Source organism: Wolffia australiana, chromosome 2, assembly GCF_029677425.1.
Source record: "Wolffia australiana isolate 7733 chromosome 2, ASM2967742v1".
Taxonomy (NCBI): domain Eukaryota; kingdom Viridiplantae; phylum Streptophyta; class Magnoliopsida; order Alismatales; family Araceae; genus Wolffia; species Wolffia australiana.
Genome location: NC_135836.1, coordinates 25,446,390 through 25,462,674, shown reverse-complemented (window position 1 = coordinate 25,462,674; position 16,285 = coordinate 25,446,390). Strand labels below are relative to the sequence as shown.

Here is a 16,285-nt window from a genome sequence, read left to right as displayed (position 1 = left end):
GAGCTATCGAGTAAAAGGATGTAATAGTTATATTTTAATTCAACTTAGTAAAGAAAAAAGTACGTGAATGTAGAATTTTGCGTAACAATATGCACATGAGATAGAGAATGCGAACGATATGAGAGTGATTAAATGTATAACGGTGTGATGGAATGGATTGAGACAAGATAAGAGGAATGTAAGGAGGTGATATGATAGTAAAAACTGGATAGTAATCCCTAAGAGCAATGTAAGGCGAAGACGCTTGCCTTAAATCCTTATGTCCCTCCAAGATCACGAGAATTTACGAGTGCCGGTAAGCTCCCCCTTCTCTCCAATGCTTCTCCCTACACACCTAAAACACCAAGAACACACTTGATGGATCTCGAAATTTATTATCTTTCAATCAGCCCACACAAAGTAGGAACCAAGCTCAATATCAAATTCACAGTGATCCAGACCTATGTTTATAAATCAGAGTTTATGGATGGAAAGAGGAGGGGAAGACAAAGCAATGATGAAAATTTCAGCTCAATCGGAGTTGTAGATCAAAAGATATGGCCATTTGAAGTTAGAGGAATCCTAGACCTTGATTATTTCTCTTTCCATATCATCGTCTCTCGCATTTCCTTATTTTCTGTTTCAGTTGAACTGTCAAATCACTTGAAATTCTGTGTCTTCTCGTTTCCCATGCGCACATTTCTTTGGAGTCGCCGCTTGTACCCGTAGGAAGAAAAGACAAAAGAGAAGATTAAATAGATTATTTAAATATATAATATATTAATATTCTTCTCAGCTGACATGTGATGGAGGCAAATTGTGTAATTAATTTTAAGTGTCGTTGTTATTAATTTGACTTCAATCAAATAAATTTATAAAAATATAGAAACTTACTCGTGTATAGCGTGAGCAAGGTTGTCTCCACAGGGACTGGCCTTTAGGTTTAAATTCGATAGTTGAGTTATCTTTATTAAATTGTAATAATAATACTAAAGATAATAAGAAGTGTTAAGTAATTAATAAGTATATAGTTTAATAGGGTAGTAAGAAGAATAAGAGAAGAAGAAGTATACTTAGAGAAGATAATATTATAATAAGATAGGTATAAAGGGAAAGTATTAGATATATGGCTATGTACTTATGGCTACTAAATGGGAAAATTAGATATAGGGATATATATTTTATAGCTACTAAGAGTAGGAAAGAATTAAGGTTTTAAGTATTATATTTAAGAATAGAGGTAATGTAATTAGTAAAGAAATATAGAGTACTTAATAAGATTACTTAGTAATAAGAAGATAGAAGTAAGAAGAATTATATAGATAGGTATCTAACTATAATTTGACAACTAAGAATTTAGGTAAGTATAGATGGATATTCGGAAGGGCTGAAGGGGTAGAATACTATTTAAACTTAGTTTATATGTTTATTTATATGGTTTATACTCTTATATATAGTTTATATCATCGATTCCAATATTAGTAAGTCGATTTAGTCGAACACCCCAAAGATGTTCGACTAAATGTTCGACGCTAGAGGAATATGCTTAGTATTTACGTATTAGTAAGTTTTATGTATGTTTTATAAGGGGATATCAATTTTAGAGGGGTGTTTCTGTCGAACACCCGAGAGGTGTTCGACAGAATGTCCGATAGAATACCAATAGTAGTAAAGATGAGATAAGAGAGCAGATTGTGTCGAACTCCCTTGAGGTGTTCGACAGAATGCTCAAGAGAAAGCGATATATATATATATTTGTTTTATAAGGTTTAATGGCGTAAACTTAGGAAAATCGAGTATCGTTCATCGAACACATTAGGTGTTCGATGAAAAACCAGAACGAGCCTGCGAGTCAGAATTTAACTAAATTATGATCACGGATTCTGTTGACTGAGGATTTAATTGTCCAGTTTGATATGAAAACATGTGAATTAGCCGAGGGAACACTCAAATTGACCTGAATCGCCCTGATTTGAAGACGAGATGGGTGGCGCCGATCGCTGCCGCCGAGCTTCGGTTTAAGGTCTCTCTCGGTCTTCTCCTCCGTCCGGGTGCGAATCCAAGCTTCTTCAAAGCTTCCTTGGCTCCTCCCCCGCTGGCCACAGCCGCCTGCGCTGTCACGACGCCGCACCCTGCTTCCAAAGGCGGAAGGGATCTCCGCCACCGCAAAGGGCTTAAGGTTGAAAGATGATCGAATTGGGGCTCCTCAGCCCCTCTTATCGGCTTGCGAGGGCTTCCCTTGGCCGTCTGATGGATAGGGGCTGCTTGGGGAGTCTTCCCGGGCCGTTGGATCGCCCAACGGTCCCCCCTCGCCGGCCGAGAACCGCTCCGGCAGGCGGAGTCGACGGCCAAGGGCCAGATTGGACGGGAATGCCCCTGGCCTTTCGATCGTCCCTTTAAAAAGGTTCAACGGCTGCGATTTAATCGCAGCCGTGAACCCGCTCTTACGATGCACCCAGGTCCTCGCCACGTCAACGCCTCGTCAGCTTGCCTTATCAGCTGCCCCGTCACAAGTACCTCTTCTGATTCGTTCGCTGTTGGGCCCCGTGGCCGAATCAGCCTACACCAAGGAAAGAAAGTCTTTAAATTTGGAGAGATCAATCTCTATCGTCCAATATTTTTTTAGAAAGATTGGACGGCCGAGATCATATCTGTCGCTTTAAAAGAAGCCCGAAATAATACGGGCTTCGGGCCTGATCAGCTCGAAGCCCGATATGGATTTTCTCTTGTTTTCTTCAGGATCGGGCCGTCGGGCTGCAATCCGGTTTTTTATTGATAAGCCTGGCCCAATGCGATTGACCTTAAGAGGCATGGGGCTGTATATAAATGACGATGCATTCTATCTATCTAATTCAAATAACTTACTAACCTCTCTCTTTGCGACCAACTGTGGACCTGCGCGAGCTCTCCGTGTGTGCCCGACTTTTATGGGCCTGCTGTTCGCGCGGGTTGGGCTTCCTTGTTTCCTTGTGGATGGGCCTCGCCGGCGGCTGGGCCGGCTTTAACATCGTGCGCTCGCTGGCCTTGGCTGCTAGCTGGAGGCCCTGTGCTTAAGATACCAAATAGCCCATAAAAAGCAATTTTTAAAATTTTTATATATAATACTTCTCTATCTTTTCTGAAAATTAAATTCATATTTTTCTCCTGCGATTACATAGAAAACATACTAAATAGAACACGAGACAATTTAATATGTAGTAAATGTATATTTCAACTAAAAAGTATTTAAGTTGTATAATGTGCATAAAATTGATATTAAAATGCATCATTTTCATAATTTGTTCTATTTAGTGCATGACATGCAATATTTCATGAAATAGAGTTAAATACACATGAATTTATCCCAAAATGCCCTTAAAATATGTATAAATACATGACATGTAATAGGTTTATCAACATGGCAGCGCTTTTCTTCCTTTTCTTCACTCAGACTTTGACAACTGTACACCACGTGTACTTGCGTGGGCCACATGTACACGTGGCAATGTGTGCTGCGGTCACGTCGCCCGTCCCTATTTCAAAAGAAAAAATAGAAAAAAGGAGAAGAGAAGTTATATTTTGTCATTTTGTGCCTCGGACCACACGCGCATTTATTGCAAAAGGACCTCTTTTTAATTTGTCCATGTGGCCCTTATGTTAGAAAAGTCCAAAAATTGGTGTTAGTCATAAATGCAATCATGGCTTCGCGACTCGCGAAGCCATGATTGCTCAGCTAAATGATTGGCTGACGTCAATCATCACCGATAGCTATGATTTGTCGTCGTTCGACAAATCGAACGGCAGCACATAGTGGCACAAGATAAAATAAAGCATATAAAATATTCTATAATTCATATTAAATAAAATAAAAGCCCAAAAAAATACAAATAAATATATATTTGGAGTTTAGGGGTTTTTGAGATAAACTTAAGTGAAATATAAATTGAGAAAGGGCACCCATTTTAAGCACCCAGGCCAGCCAGAATTGAGAAATTCCCATTTCTCCTCTCTGATCTCTTTTCCACTCAACTACAGAGAGTGTCTTCATGGTGAGAAGATCTTCAAGATTTAAGGAGAGTTGAAAAAGAAGTGGAGATCCAAGAGCAACGTGAGCACATGGATACTTCTAGAGGCCGAGCGCGTCAACGGCTTCAAAACAATCTCAAAGTCATTAAACCATCCTGTACTCATGGAATACTTATTTTTCATGATTTAACCAATGCATCCAATTTTACAAAGATTACATAGTCACTGAAAAAATGGCAAGTTAGGATGCAGGGTTCAAGCCAGTTTGGCATGCAGCCACTCATTATTTTCTATTTGATTTCTAAAGGTCGGGCTCGTTGGACCACGATCTATCTCCTTGTTTGCTTGGCCCGGTCTGCCTACAAATTTAAAAGAACCAACTAGACATATACCCCATATATGAAGTATTGAAAGCTTTGATTGCTTTCTAAATGCAAAACAAATTATAATCTCTTCTTACGTGCACCACCCCTAGTTACTTCCACCTTCTATGGGCCCTACGGCCATTGCTAGGTTGTCCTGGTGCTGCCTTCACCTGCTTGTGCACTGGGACTTGCTTGTTGCTGGCTGGCGCGAGGCAGCTGCACCTAGGTGGCTCAGCCGCTGGGCGCCACAGCCATACTTTTTATTTTTTAGCAGAATTTTTTATTTAAATTGAAATTTGAAAAATATAAAATAATCAAATTCCTATATAAAACGCATTATAAATGTTATTAGCCAAATAATGTCTGAAATGTGACTTCACTCCAAAACTACGCTAATATGAAAATAATGGTGTTAAAAGAAACCCTAAAATGCGTATGGTTGCATGCAGCAAATGTTGTTCATCAACATTTCAGTCCAAAATCAACCAGTTTCCATAAACATGAGCATGCTATCTCCATAACTTTAATTCATACTTTACCAGTCTAAAAGACAATAATTCATAGTTTGAAGATGTACCCAACTTATCATTCTAAACATTCTAAATTCAATGTCAGGACATCGATTCTCTAAACCACCTAGCCTCTGGCCAACTCTAGAAAGAAATGAACAAAGAAGTACCCTTCATTTATCAACTAGTCTGTCGTTCTTTCTGGAGACAGCCAAAGGGCTATCTGGAAGACGGGCATGATGACAGCGGAATAGAAATGCATGCAGCTCGATCTGAATACCCGGCACTGTCCGGTCAAGATCAGGTACGCAGTCCACCGCATTTAATAAACCGCATCGTCGTCGAACTACAGCTCGATAAAACGATGAATCGAACCTTATAAATCTTACCAAAAACACACAAAATCATGAATAATCCCCGAGCTTTGACGCAGCTTTCAGATCAACAGTTTAGGAGAGGGCTTTCAGATCAACAGTTTAGGAGAGGGCCTGCCCATCGCATGCAGCGCTCAGAGCTGTACCTTCTCGAAGCGCTGAACTTCTTAATGGGGCTGAAAGCCTGAAACGACGTGGGCGGATGGGGAGCGATCGCCCTCATTAACAGCGATCTCTTCGGCGAGTTTAAATACGCGATTACGAGCGTCTCCCAAAGCTTGAGAAGGAGAAAGAGAAGAGGGAGAGATGATGAAGAAGTGGGCTGCGGCTCTGGTTTTCTCTCTGGCGGTGGTCTGTGCAGCTGCGAGGGACGTCCCCGGCGTGAGCGAAGAGAAGACCTTTCTCTCTTTTGGCGGTATCGGCGGGTACTCTGGGCTCGGTGGGTTTGGTGGCGCCGCCGGGATCGGTGGAATCGGCGGACTCGGCGGCTTCGGCGGAGCCAGCGGCTGGCCTGGCGGCGTTGGTAGCGGCGGCGTCGGTAGCGGCGGCGTCGGCGGCGCCGGTAGCGGCGTGGGTAGCGGCGCGGGTGGTGGTGTGGGTGGCGGTGTCGTGCCTTAGTAGAATATAGGAAAGATGGTTTCTGCTCTTTGCATGCCCGTGCATGGAGAGGGTGTGCGACGGTCGAGTTTTAGTTTAGGTTATCTTTTAAAGTATTTTCTGCGTAGTCTGTAGGAAGGGTTTTATATGTTTGAAAAGATGAAACTTTGATGAAAGTTGAAAATTCCCCGCGAATCAAAAGAATATACGCTAAATTGTTAGTTTAGGTTATCGTGCCTTAGTAGAATGTAGGAAAGATGGTTTCTGCTCTTTGCGTGCCCGTGCATGGAAAGGGTGGGCGACGATCGAGTTTTTGTATAGGTTATCTTTTAAAGTTTTGGCTGCGTAGTCTGTAGGAAGCGTTTTTATATGTTTGAAAAGATGAAACTTTGATGAAAGTTGAAGAATTCGCCGCGAATCAAAAGAATTTATACTAAATTATATAATTTAGGTTATCGTGCCTTAGTAGAATGTAGGAAAGATGGTTTCTGCTCTCCGCATGCCCGTGCATGGAGAGGGTGCATGTAAAGTCGAGATATACAATTAAAAGAAAATAATCATTAGCGGGGATAGCTCAGTTGGGAGAGCGTCAGACTGAAGATCTGAAGGTCGCGTGTTCGATCCACGCTCACCGCATTTTTTGCTACACTGCTCAATTTTAAATTACAAAAACAGATATTATTAAATCAGAAACACCTTTTTCCTTATTGCACCATCTCCCGGGGGAGGCTAGGCCGCTATTAAATAATCAGAAACAATTTGAGAAATAATTAGCTATAAGCTCGGGAAGAAAATTTTAGCCCCCCAAAATCAGACAAGGCGAAGGTTAAGCAACAGCCCATCAGCAGTCGCAGCGGAAAACCGACCGGTCAAAGCACTTGCTCCTCCGAGCCGGGGGTGGCGCGGGGGGCGCAGCCACCGGCGCGGCGGACCCGGACCCGGCGGCTCGGCCAGGGGACAGCGCCCACTGCATGGCCCATATCGCCAGCGGCCTCATATAAACCAACGACCGGTAGTGCCCGTCAACCGTCCACGCCTCTGGCGTCTGGAACCAGTACCCGAACCCGTCCTCGGACCACCCGGCCGTGAACACGCCCTCCGCGGTCGCGAACCCCTGGCGCGTCATCCCTGCGTGGATCATCCCAGCCGCCACCGCGTACGTCACTCCGGTCCAGATCTCGCGGGACTGCATGCAGGTCTCGTCAACCTTCCCGGCCGGCGTCATCCCGTTGACGGCCCCCATCCGGCCGCCGTTGACCTTCATGACGTTGAACTCGAAGACCTTGTGCAGAGCGCTGTGTATCTTGGCCTCGTCGAAGAGAGGGGGGAGCCCGGCGGCGGCGGTGTACCACTGCCCGGCGAGCTGGTCGGCCTGGATGGACCGGCTGCCGGCGTCGTAGCTGAAGTAGGAGCCGTTCCAGAGCTTGGCCTCGAAGGCGGGGACCGCGCGGCGGAGGGAGGCGGACCAGCGGTCCGCCGGCTCGGCGTGGCCGAGCCGCCGCGCCAGGCCAGCCGCGGCCTGCAGCGCCGCAAGCCAGAGCCCGCCGGAGTAGGCGCTGACCCCCTTGGCGGTCCATGCGTCGTAGGTCTGGTCGGGGAAGCCGTCGTTCTCGATGAGGCCGTCGCCGTCGCGGTCGAAGCGGTCCATATAGTCCATGGCGGCGCGGACCGCGGGCCAGACCTGCCGCGCGAAGGCCTCGTCCCCCGTGGCCGCCACGTCACGGTAGACCTGCCCCACAATAAACACTACATTTTATAAATAAACTCCCCCTGGGTGGATCGGTCTACAGGCATAACCGCAGGGTTGGACGTACCTGCAGCACGAACTTGGGGTTGAGGTCCTTCCAGCGGCTGGTGTCGTGGATGTTGTAGGCGTTCATCTCGTGCCAGGGGTCGTGCAGGCCGAGGTCGTGCGGGACTGCGCCGCTGACTTTGCGGATGCCGGCGGCGCCGTCGGCCAGGAACTTGACCTTGCGGCGGTCCTCGCACAGCACCGCGCGCGCGAAGTCGCGCTGGATGCCGAGCTCGATCTTGGGGAACAGCGCCAGCAGCGCGAACGACGCGTAGAAGTGCACGTCGTAGGTGCACCACATGACGTACTCCACCCCCTCCAGGTACAGGAACCGCCCCACGTCCTCCTTCTCGAAGCTCCACGTACCCCCCTGGTCCACCACCCCCTTTGACTTCCGCGGCTTCGTCCCTGCGTTTGACTTCTTCTCCGGCGACTCCCCGTCTGCGATTAAATTGTTTTTGTCCGGGTTAAAACCAAGGAAAATCCAACGCACGATTTCATTTGATTACCCATCGTCCATCGTCCATGTCCCGGACGATGGACGGGACGGGATGAAGTTTGTCCCTTCCTACGTCCCAATTTTTAGAGTTTAGTCTAAATAGTCCCGTCCCATTTTTTGTCCACATCCCGTCCTGTCCGAAACCGTCCCGTTCAAGAAATTCACGTCCCGTCCAACGTTACGGGACGAAAAAGGGCGTGCGTCAGCATTATACCACTCAGAAATTGACACGTGGCACAGCACGTGCGTCGGGCAGCTGGACCTGTCTTGCGCGTACTATACTCCCACTGGAGGAAATAACCGCCCCGTCCCCCGTCCAAGGCCCCAGACGGGACAGTTATTTCGTCCATGGACGAAGCAATCGTCTCGTTCGGGGATGGGCGGACGATTCTTCGTCCCGTCAATCGTCCGAAGTCTGCGTCCTTGCACTATACCCACCTGTCCAGAGAGTGCCTCCAGCCACGAGAAAGTAGAGCTCGTTGAACAACGTGAACTTGTACCTGCGATTACTGAAATGTTTCAATGCAGGACGAGAAATTGGACTATTATTATTATTACTAGGATTTGGTAAATACCAGTCGGGGAGCCTGTCGTCCTTGAGGACGGGGTTTTGCCACTTCTCAATCTCTTCTTCCCACCATTTGTAATCTGAGATGTTTTTTTTTTTCAGGAAACAAGAAGGATCAGTCTCGGATTCTATAACTGGAAGAGAGATTATAGGCGTAATAGAAAGGCATGCTGTAAACAGGGTGGGTTTAGCCTCGTAGATATCAGGTGCCCCCATCATTATATAGAGTCAAAAAAGATATGGAGTCCAAAGGAAACTGGGAGGTTTCATTTGGGGGCTCGAGAAATGGAATAGATAGGGCCCAAAATGTGGTTAATTCTTCGCTGGAGAATTCACACAAAAGGGGTACCATTTTTTGGTTCCGATCCATCAGAGGTGCTTACTCATTAGCGCATCGTGAGCAAGTGTAGAAGCCGAGTTCTCCGAGGTTCCGTAGAATTTTGTGTACCTCCTTCAAGATCAGAAATAAGTAATAGAGATGAAAAGAAAGAAAAAGAAATAATATTTAAGAATAATAGCAGAAGTGATTAGAGAAACGTGCCTATTGTAGACGCAGCCTTTCTTGAACTTCACTTTAGGGGAAGCCCAAGCAAGGGAAAATGCAACGGTGCATTTTCCATGAGGTTCTACCCATGCAGAGGCTGAAACAGCAGCGCAGAGCGTCTCGCCGGGGGAGGATGGCATGGTGGGCCCGGCAGAGAAGTTTTCTTGATCGAAATGACCTTTCTGGAAGAGAAAAGGAAGAGGAAGTTCGAGGATGGAATGTCAGGCCTCTAAAAACAGAGCTAGTGGCTTCGATTAACATGTATCTGCTATAAAAATATTCTTCAGGGGAGATGATTCCTGGAGTACCCTTATATGTCTTGGGGGAGACAGAGAGAGAGAGAGAGAGAGGAAAAGAACGACCGAGAGAGATAGAGAGAGAGGAGAGATACATATAGACATAGATAGAAAGGAGAGATACATACATACATAGAGAGCGAGGACAGAGACATACGGAGATAGAGAGAGGAGAGAGAGACAGAGACGGGGAGAGAGAGAGAAGCAGCTAGAGTAGAGAAAAGAGGATAAACAAGGAGAGATAAATAAGATGAGATAGGAGAGAGAGATAAGAGGAGAGAAGATGTGAGACATAAAAAGAAAAGAATTGAAGATGAGAGGGAGAGATAGAGGGTTTGCGAGAGAGAGCAAGAGACAGGAGTGAAGATGAGAGGGAGAGATAGAGGGATTGAGGGAGAGGGCAAGAGACAGGAGAGAGAGAGGGAGAAAGCAAGAGAGGGGGAGGGAGGTGAAGAGAGAGAGCTGGGAAGAGAGACAGAGGTATAGAGAGGGTGACAGAGAAGAAAGAGAGAAGATGAGATAGGAGATATAGAGAAGGAAGATACAGAGAGAAGAGAGTGAAGTCATAGGGAGACAAAGAAAGAGGTATAAAAGAAGAGGGAGATATACAGAGATAGAGATGGAGTTAGATAGAGAGAGAGAGAGAGATGAATTACCTGCAACATGGTGGCCCACATGTCTCTGGCCGTCACGTAGCTTCCTTTAGAAAGTCCAAAGGAAGGCAACACGGAGACACTGACATTTTGCGTTTCACATGCAGCAATGGCGAAAGTGACTGGTGGATTGTCTTGCGCTGTCCTGCAGCATTTTCACGCCGGACGAAATAGAAAATTTCATAAATCTGATATTTAAACATTTTCCCTTGAGAAAATAAAAAAATTATAAACTAAAAGTGGAAGGGCACAAAAAACACTATCGTGTGTCTAAAGATCTAATCAAATTAAAATTAAATCAGCACTGAATATCCGTGGCAAGTAAAGAGACTAGCCTGTGATGTAGGAGAACACCAGAAACTCCGTCTGCTTCCCTGAAATAAGAAAGAAGGATTACGGGAAATAAGTATTGATAATATATGTATAAGAAATAAATTATTAAGAAAATGAAGGCATGACTCAGTTCACCTGAATGGTTCGTTCGTATGTTTCCCGGATAAGTGAGAAGCTCCTCCAATTGAGTTCTGGAACAAAAATATAATAAATTGATATTAATTATCAAAGCATTCAACCGAAATTGTAGAGGCTCTGCGAGAACTTACAGCCCAAGTGAAAAGCAAGCTGACCTTCGCCCGTTCTTTTCCAGTATTCACCAACTACAGTCGATAAGAAGCAAAAGCATGGAGTTCAAAGTTCCCATAGAATCAAGGTAAGAACATGCTAAAAAAGTCTCATGAAGATTAAAATTTCACTTTAATTTGATAAAATGCTTTCACATTTTCCCATACAAGTGTTCAACACTTAAAGACGGAGAGGTTCATGTATTTGTAATCAAGTTTTATAAAATTCGTCAGCAAACTACTACGGTTGAATTGAGAATAAAATTAACATTACTAATAGGAGAAGATAAAATACAAAATATAACATTAATTAGCTCTCGGTAAACTGGAAGCATACATCTTTGTTGCATCCAAGAAAAATTCTTCTGAAAATTTGAATTTCACCAATTTTACCTTTCAGCATATTATGATATCATAACGTTGTATCCATATTACGGGTACATGTTTTAATGTGAAATGTGATCACCCAGAGGCAAAAACATTAGAATTATCATCATACGAGGACTTTAATGTCGCAGTTGAGATAAGATTCGAGGAAATATCGGACGAGGGAAAGCATCATTTTTTTCCAAGAAATTCTTTACCACCAACCTAGCTCTTCCACTCTAGCTACTATAAGCTCAATTAATTAAAATAGCACGCGAAGAATTAAGTAAAAAATAATATGGATAAAGCCGCAATTCTTACAGTGTAAACAAAAACAGCTGCAGGAAGACTGCTCTCTCTATAATCATGAGGAATGAAAGGAGATATTTGCCGGCATGATATTTTGAGTTCGGGGTCTGGCTCACCTGGAACCAAAATCAGAAGCCTAAACTGAATCATCTTTCAATCTTAAAACATGAACTGAATGTATAAAGTACCATCATATACTGTCCACGCCCTTGGGAACAAAGCGTGGTATGTCGAATGCTGCCCACCGAGGTTCCAGTCCCATGAAGAAAAGTCATCTTCTTGAGTTTTCCTGAGGCCAACATAAACGGTTATGGTTGAGCAGCACATAGGTTTCCTAAATTAGTTATGCAATGGAAATGGATAAAATAAGTGAGTTCATAAAAATATGCGGTTATGAATTCTTATATAAGTTATATTTTTTAAATTTCTCCGTCCAATAAGAGAAGATAAATAGTAGATTTCACTGATATCTTCCCCCTCTTTGTCAACAAACTTTCCCCGTCAAGTTCTGCGCCATTCACAACTCTAGTGCTTCCTTGATTAAAAAAATATAACTGTACAAGAGATACAGCTCATTTCTAATTCTAACAAAAAAATCAATAAAAGTGAAGTGAGGATGTAATATTTCTTTATTAAAGTTGAAATACACTCCTCTTAAAAAATAGTTCTCCGAAGAAAAATAAAATACCAAAGGCGCGAATCAAAATTGAAATGGTAAAAATACCATACCCTAATCCTTCATGTTGACCAGGAGCTAATACTGAAGAGTATTTCTTTTGTCCCCCCTCCCGGTTTATAAATATCTGTCCAAGCACACGAGATAAGAAGATTAAGAAAGAAAGAAGTCGCCTGGTAGCCGTGAACACAAGTTTCTGATAATGTTAATGTTCGTCTACGCTCAAATTTATGCAGTATTCAAAATTAATTGAAAAAAAACTCGCATAATCTTATGGAAAAGTGAATACAAGTACTCATCTTGAAAATTTTCATTTATAATAAATTTGAGTAGAGCATAGTGTCAGATCTCAGTCCATTATGTCAAAACTCACATGGCATCACATATTCTGCATCATTATTGAAAAAAAGCCACGTAGATCCCTGAGTTAACTATCTGGGATCATGCACCCGACCCTGTCATGCTATAGGCAATCCCATCTCACTCTTTACTGAGATTCCTGAGAGTTTTTTATTTATTTCTTGAAGCCTCAGAATAATAGTTACGCGGACCAGACAGCAGTGCTCAATTCTCTTAAAAGGGCTGTTTATCTTGAAAAGGTGGAACAAATAAAATAACATTTAAACCGAAATTTTATGGAGAAATGAGACACACGGAAATTAAAAAGTTAAAGCATTGAGCAAGAGAGCAGATAGTTACTGAGAACTGATTTGTCATGATAGCTGACGGCTCACAGGAGTTTGGAATGATCTGCCAATGTTTGAATTCACCACGGAATCCTCTGGATATGCTTCCACTTCTGTGAAAAGGAAAATAAATAATATAACGTCACTGAAGCAAAAACTTGGACAAACCAGTATTACTAACCCCATCCCTCCCAGAGGAACCCCAAGAGATGCAGAAGGTCTACATTTTTCACGAGTGAAGGGATCGATGGGTGCTTTCTGCAGAATAAAATACATAAATAAATGAGATGCGATGAAAACAAAAGCTATTCAAAAAATGCCATAATTGAGACTTATTGATGAGTAACTTATACGTTATTTTGTTGTTTAACAAAACTTACCCGTCCATGAGAAGCTTCTTCCCGAACATAAGACCATAAACGTACTCCAAGACGGATCTACGTCACAATAATATAAATATAAGCGGCATAAAAGATAACAACAGAATATAGATGCATTAATTCGGGATTTTTCTTCAATTTAGAATTCTTCTCCCATAAAATTCAACATTGAAAACTGAAAGGCGTAAACATCGCACCATTCTAATTGCCTCCATAAACGTTACGCTGAATTCTTTTAGCAAATTAGCATGGCTGTTCAATCGCCTTCTCCACGCCTGCTCTGGAGGGGCACCACCATCGAAGTCCAACTGTATAAAAGCGTAGTTCAATCACATGAGGGAAATTACCAAACACGAGAGCAAAACTTGCATAAACAATATTCTTTTTCATTCAATGTGGGTTGAAAAAATTCCTAAACTTCGCATTAAACGTATAACAAAGGATAACTAAATTGCTACGAACCAGGAAGTGCGCTTGCAAAGTAGCACCGGCGAAATTGTATGCAAGTGAATCACGATCGTAATTTTAAAAAAGAGAAGAAGATCATCGACGGGAATGAGAAAATTTGATTATCCATTACATGCTCTGTGTTGCTGCCATCCTAACACAATTAATTTATGTGTTCGATGGTAAGAGTCATAGTTCTACGATTGCATCCACGGAAACTAAAAATCACAAAGCCACTTCATACTCACCAATTGTAACGTCGACCGACTGACATAATCATCAGCCGGCCACGAATGCTTTCTAAAATGAAAGAGCTGTCCATTCACCATCCTTGCTCTCTTTCCTCTTCGCCTCAGTTAGAGGCGGAAACTTCCCAAACTTCTCAAAACATCGAACCGCCGACTGCGTTTGATCATCCTTGAGTCTTCAATAAATATCCCTCCGAGGAACAATTTGAGCATCAACCTACGTAAATCTTCAAAATCTTGTTTCACGGCCAATGCAACTAACCAAACCACTTCGAATTCGCCCGATTGACCGCGAACGCGTGCCAAAACTAGGCCGAAGATGAACTTTTACCACCAATCCGATACGAAATCTTACGGAAACTCCGTGGATTTCTCTAATCTTTCGCTCTCTTTCCGTGAAATCTTGCCAAAGACGATGGATTTTGTCTGCTGCGCCGGCCAGGGGGGAGAGGCCTGAAATTTGCCGCCGTTCTGGGCCTTTAGACAGCGGCTATCATTTGGTACGTAGCGAAGTGTATGAACGACGTCCGCTTCGAATCATATATTTTATTTAGCCGACGAACGTACGGTCGGTGTCCAGATCTACGCACACTTAAAAAGAACCGATAAGGCCCGTTCTCCACAAGCCCAACGACCAACTTTTCATTTGTCTCGTCCGTCGGATAAGAATCCGACGGCTCGTAATACCGCACGGACTTCCTCGTGGCGCCACGTGGCAAACTCTCGTCGTGGTCTCAAATGGTGCGCTTGATCTTGTCTGCGTCAATTCTTGGTCAGCACCCGGGATTTGAAAATATAATATTTTAACTAAGTTATGAGAAAGATGGTTTGATTTTCAGCCTGCCACGTCATGCCCCCAACGTCATCAGAATAGACGGTTTGGATTCGTTGACTCCTGCCATCTCTCTCCCTTATTTATATATTTCTCTCTATTTTCAACCTTAATCTGCATGGCCAAATAATACATGTATTTAGTTGAGATAACAATAAATCAGTCGTCATTGTCATATATTTTCATATATTTCCATGAATTATCTCTCTTTAGGACAAAAAGACATCATTGTCATTTAGACAGATCGTCATCATCGTCGCCACCCTTCTTGAAACCCTCCTAGGGTCATCTGATATAGTTTAGATAGATATGGTCTCATTTATGGATAAACCAAATTATAAACTATGGCCATCATTCATCAGGATTTCTATCTCTTCCCTCCCTCCCCAAATACAAGGATGAACTATCTCTAGCTGATAAATTGCCTTATATGTATCTTGAGAATAACCTATTGAAGAATCCTAGATATAAATATAAATGGGCCAGCTGGTCCATTGGGCATGTAAGGCCAACTCGCTCAATGCATTCCATAATAAATAAATTTCAATCAGGAGTTGTATCTATGTGTAATTGAAACTCATTCATGTACCGCTGTTTGGAGTTACATAAACTGTCGTTTACCTATAAATTACGAGAACTTTGTCATACTGTTGTCTCTCTGACTTAGTTCAAGTTTTTGGTCAAACTCAAGCTGTTATATACATTTTATATACATTTTTCCTATTCATTTAAAATTATCACAGGGATCAATGTTTTTTATAAATCATAATCATTTTATTTATTCTGAGCAAAGAGAGAATTATTAAACAGTGAGTTATATTAAATTTTCTGATTATATAATTACAAAACAGTACATACATATTATTGCATTAGCTTCAGTAAATTAATTCCACATTCAATTAGGCACGTGGTTTGCTTGTTTATAATTGAAGCACCTTTGTTTATATACATTTATATGATATGATGAATTTAATTTAGAAAAAAAATAAATACGATTTTGTATTAATTCAACTATGTGTCATGTTATCTGGATCCGAATATATTAAGACACATTTTTAGCTAGAATTTATGCTTGTCATATTCATTATTTTTGAATAATAATTAATTTTTGATTTGTCGCGAAGCATCTTACCTCCTATCCCAACATCGTATATCTTTTTTCCTCCATGTCATGACTGCAATTTTATTCACCTATAATATTTTTTTTGTTGGTACAATTTTAAATTATTTAAAGGCCACCACTTAAAATACTATTTCACATCACGCATATCATAAGTTTTAGCAATCAAATCAGTGAACTTTCAAATATTGGTTATAAAAACATTGTTACTCTAATTTTTACAATTTCTATTTATCTTTAAGTGGTCACCCATACACATTCAACTTGTAAACTGATTGTTTAATTTGCCCCAGTTTCTCACTAAAGTTATCGATTATTACTTCAAAAGTAAGTAATATAATAGCATATGTTATAGACACCACATATATATATATATATATACTAAACGGGGCATACATCATTTTAATGTTTTAATTATTA

At 42.3% G+C, this 16,285-nt stretch overlaps 1 protein-coding gene and 1 non-coding gene across 3 annotated transcripts; one reads left to right on the top strand and one right to left on the bottom strand.

The window, feature by feature from the left end:
• The first annotated feature begins 6,392 nt into the window (after positions 1 to 6,392).
• Positions 6,393 to 6,465, top strand: TRNAF-GAA (transfer RNA phenylalanine (anticodon GAA)). Its single transcript has one exon. It is a non-coding gene; the product is annotated as a tRNA-Phe (tRNA).
• Positions 6,466 to 6,485: 20 nt separating this feature from the next.
• LOC144700245 (Beta-glucosidase, GBA2 type family protein) lies at positions 6,486 to 14,389 on the bottom strand. 2 transcript variants are annotated; one of them, XM_078571708.1, is made up of 18 exons: positions 13,914 to 14,389; positions 13,416 to 13,526; positions 13,219 to 13,275; positions 13,020 to 13,096; positions 12,852 to 12,951; positions 12,206 to 12,279; positions 11,665 to 11,765; positions 11,489 to 11,592; positions 10,784 to 10,837; positions 10,650 to 10,705; positions 10,517 to 10,555; positions 10,185 to 10,326; positions 9,230 to 9,414; positions 9,072 to 9,139; positions 8,696 to 8,768; positions 8,559 to 8,629; positions 7,644 to 8,062; positions 6,486 to 7,558 (listed from the first exon to the last, which is right to left on the bottom strand). In XM_078571708.1, exons 1-18 carry the CDS (start codon positions 13,992 to 13,994, stop codon positions 6,671 to 6,673), a joined length of 2,700 nt encoding a protein of 899 aa, XP_078427834.1. In that variant the 5' UTR covers positions 13,995 to 14,389; the 3' UTR covers positions 6,486 to 6,670. The 2 variants fall into 2 exon arrangements, with proteins under 2 accessions (XP_078427834.1, XP_078427836.1); XM_078571710.1 differs by having other exon boundaries at positions 8,559 to 8,620; positions 13,914 to 14,384.
• Between the last annotated feature and the right edge of the window lie 1,896 nt (positions 14,390 to 16,285).

What these genes read in the sequence shown, in the direction of transcription:
- LOC144700245 (XM_078571708.1), bottom strand. Translation starts at nt 13,994, where the DNA reads ATGGTGAATGGACAGCTCTTTCATTTTAGAAAGCATTCGTGGCCGGCT. An exon ending in GGTCAACATGAAGGATTAGG is followed by an intron (nt 11,766 to 12,205) that starts GTATGGTATTTT and finishes TGTTGGCCTCAG; the next exon opens with GAAAACTCAAGAAGATGACT. An exon ending in CATACGAACGAACCATTCAG is followed by an intron (nt 10,556 to 10,649) that starts GTGAACTGAGTC and finishes TTCTTATTTCAG; the next exon opens with GGAAGCAGACGGAGTTTCTG.